Source organism: Formica exsecta, unplaced genomic scaffold (genome assembly GCF_003651465.1).
Source record: "Formica exsecta isolate Colony F162 unplaced genomic scaffold, ASM365146v1 C16249846, whole genome shotgun sequence".
NCBI lineage: Eukaryota > Metazoa > Arthropoda > Insecta > Hymenoptera > Formicidae > Formica > Formica exsecta.
In genome coordinates this window covers 1-404 of record NW_021844244.1, presented here as the reverse complement: position 1 = coordinate 404, position 404 = coordinate 1, and the positions used below count along the sequence as shown (strand labels likewise).

At 51.7% G+C, this 404-nt stretch overlaps 1 protein-coding gene across 1 annotated transcript; it reads left to right on the top strand.

The window, feature by feature from the left end:
* Positions 1–3: 3 nt before the first annotated feature.
* LOC115238177 (putative methyltransferase C9orf114 homolog) lies at positions 4–399 on the top strand (the record flags this gene model as incomplete). Its single annotated transcript, XM_029812179.1, has 1 exon — positions 4–399. A coding segment is annotated over one exon (396 nt), but the record flags the coding sequence as incomplete, so codon positions are not given.
* Between the last annotated feature and the right edge of the window lie 5 nt (positions 400–404).

The window sequence follows — 404 nt, the reverse complement described above, 5'->3', positions numbered from 1 at the left end:
AAGAACGAATCCAATGAGCACGTGGAAGGAACGAAGTACGAGCGGAAGGACGTCTGTACTGTGAGCATCGCAGTACCCGGGTCCATTCTCGATAACGCACAGTCTTCGGAGCTGCGAACGTACCTGGCGGGACAGATCGCACGCGCGGCGTGTATCTACAAAGTGGACGAGATCATAGTATTCGATGACAAGGGTGACGTTACGGAGAGTGAGAAAAAAAAGATTAGGAAGGATGATGCACTGGGCGAAGGTAGGCCTGGATGCCTACAGTTGGCCAGGATACTGCAGTATTTGGAATGCCCGCAGTACCTGAGAAAGTATTTCTTTCCGATTCATAAGGACTTGCAGTACGCGGGTGTGCTGAATCCCTTGGACGCGCCGCATCATCTGAGACAATCAGACGA